At 36.5% G+C, this 2500-nt stretch overlaps 1 protein-coding gene across 5 annotated transcripts in view; it reads right to left on the reverse strand.

Moving 5' to 3' along the window:
* Window positions 1–2500, reverse strand: part of LOC113800449 (zinc finger and BTB domain-containing protein 17) — a 24226-nt gene that overhangs the window by 7681 nt on the left and 14045 nt on the right. For 4 of the 5 annotated variants that reach the window (XM_027351219.2, XM_027351221.2, XM_070128266.1 and 1 more), the window contains exon 14: window positions 1–936. This exon is cut by the window's left edge and continues 1796 nt beyond it. The exons of the other annotated variant lie outside the window; for it this stretch is intronic. In XM_027351219.2, coding sequence (XP_027207020.1) covers window positions 1–936 — 936 coding nt within the window. The remainder of the gene's footprint in view (window positions 937–2500) is intronic. 5 annotated transcript variants of the gene reach the window in all.

A 2500-nucleotide genomic window follows, 5' to 3' on the forward strand; every position in this document is an offset into this window, starting at 1 on the left:
CCACTCTCTGGTGGGTATCCAGCCCAGGTACACTATGGAATTTTTTGTTACATATTTTGCACTGATGCTTGGGATGATTTTGCTCAGCACGAGCATGTTTCTTCATATGACTTCTTAAGTTGTAATTAGTCATAAATCTCGCACCACATATAGTACAAACAATACGTTTGTCATTTAAATGAACTCCTCTAATATGAGTACGCAGAGATTTGCTAGTTTTGAAAGAGGTCTGGCAAATTACACACTTGTAATCACGTATATCAAAATGACTTCTGTGGTGATCTTCATAATATTGTTTATGATGGAAAGCTTTATGGCAAACATTACACTGATATTTACCCTCATTAGTATGTAGAGCCATATGGTTTTTATAAGTGTCTGCTGTTTTTAAAGCTAAACCACAATATTCACACGTAAAGATTCGGTCTTCTGAATGACTCCTCATATGTCTAGCTAACTTAGCTTTTGTTACTCCTTCATAGCTACAAAGACCACATGGGAACTGCTTTGGGTCCCCATGCTTGTGCATTCTGTGGACTCTCAACCCAACTTTCTGTGTGAAAGTCTTCCCACATTCCTCACACAGATGGCTACCCGTCCAAGGAGCAATACCCAAGTGAATGTGTTGGTGGTGCCTCTCCATTTTTAATCTCGTACTGAACACCATGTCGCACGTGGGGCAATTGTATTTTCCTCTCAGCCATCGGTCATCTACTCCTTTTCTGCTTGACTTCTTGGCTACCTGCTTTGCCCTCAACTCATGAAATTTCCTCAACCTCACAATCCCACCTTTAGACAAGTGCATTTTCATTCTATCATAAGCATCTCTCTCACTGTTTCCCTCCAGGTCCTCCTCCTCCTCCTCCTCACTATTATCTGTCCCTGATTCCCTCTCTGCCTCCTGTCCTTCTGTTTCTCCCCCAAGACAATCTCGCCCTGGAAGGAAGAAACAAATTGCATGAGGGAGGAGGTGGACAAAGAACATTCCTGAGGTCTATAGGAGGGTAATTTCAATCAAGCTAAGGTTCCAGAATCTGGAGCAGTATTCACAAAAGGTCTATGACAGTTCTTTCCAGTTTTGTCTCTGATTTGCAGTGGTGCTAAACCTCAATGTTAATGCTGGTAATGGAACAAACATGTAAATCATTATAGACCCTATTTTGATATGTTGTAATAATTCAGTAAGGTAAATATAGCAATATATGTTGCTTATATCATAATGATGATATTACACATTTAGTATACCTAAATGTGATGTGGCATTAATACATTTATTGACATTGCATCAGTTGTAAAGGCAGGTGCCACTATTTCTAATTTTTCAATAAAATACAGCAATAAAAATGTAGAGGACAGCTAAATTAGCATTTATCAGAAGTGGCCTCTGAGCTTTTCTTACTATTTCCAAAGTGGAATAATATTCAACAGAAGAAAAATTGTATAAGGGCAAATGAAAGAGAGTCCTTATGCATAAGGACAAAATTAAAGACAATCCTTACAGATGTGATAAGAAAATATCTATGAAATACAACGAACAACTAAATTAAAGGATGACAACAAATCGAAAGGGGCTTCCAAGTTTTTTTCTATTATATTCAATGCAGAATGGGATACTTCCACACCTGTCCTAAAACTTTGGTCAAGCCACAGACCAAAATTGCTAGTCAAAGAAATTTTTGAGGAGAGTCAGACAAATCTGTTGTCTAAAGATAAAGCTAATCAGACATTAGTAAAGACAAATAGACTGGAAGCCCCTACTGGTATATTGTCAACTATTACTTGATCTGCTTTTTACATATTAGCAATAATTTTCTATTTAAATATACAAACAGCATCGTGCAGCTTCACAGCTGATGCAATAACAAAACTATGGTTGCCCAAATCTTAATCAAATATATAAAATATATGATACTATTATTATTATAGAAGTAAGATTCACTGTAGTATGTATTTTGAACATATTACTGCAATCAATTATCTTCATAGAGGCAATAACAATGTAAATGTCTGTTCTATTACCAGCATCAACCTTATGATATGGCAGCAGTGCAAATCAGAGACAAAATCACAAAGAAGTCATTGACCTTTCATGAATACTGCCCCAGTGCTTTTCTACATATGCTGCAGTATTATAAATGAGTGGTGATGGCTCTTCTGTATTTGGAAGATATTTCATTCTTCCCAGTAACTTGAGGAAATTTTGTATTTGAAAGAAAATGGCAAATACAGAGACACACACAAACACAAACTCATATCAAGTGGGCTGGGAAAAATTACCTTAAATAAAATGGATAGGACTTGCAACTATTTTCTGGTGTTTCATAGATTAAACAATGTCCCTCATATTTTTTGATAACCTCATAACACACAAAAACAACACACACAAGTACCTCTTTCGTTATACCAATGATTTGTTATAGCTTTTCCACCCATTTCACCTGTGTAACATTTCTGAAACACAGGGTATATATGCCCTAATTGCTTCATCACAATGAACTGG

This window comes from Penaeus vannamei, chromosome 12 (genome assembly GCF_042767895.1).
Source record: "Penaeus vannamei isolate JL-2024 chromosome 12, ASM4276789v1, whole genome shotgun sequence".
Taxonomy (NCBI): Eukaryota; Metazoa; Arthropoda; class Malacostraca; order Decapoda; family Penaeidae; genus Penaeus; species Penaeus vannamei.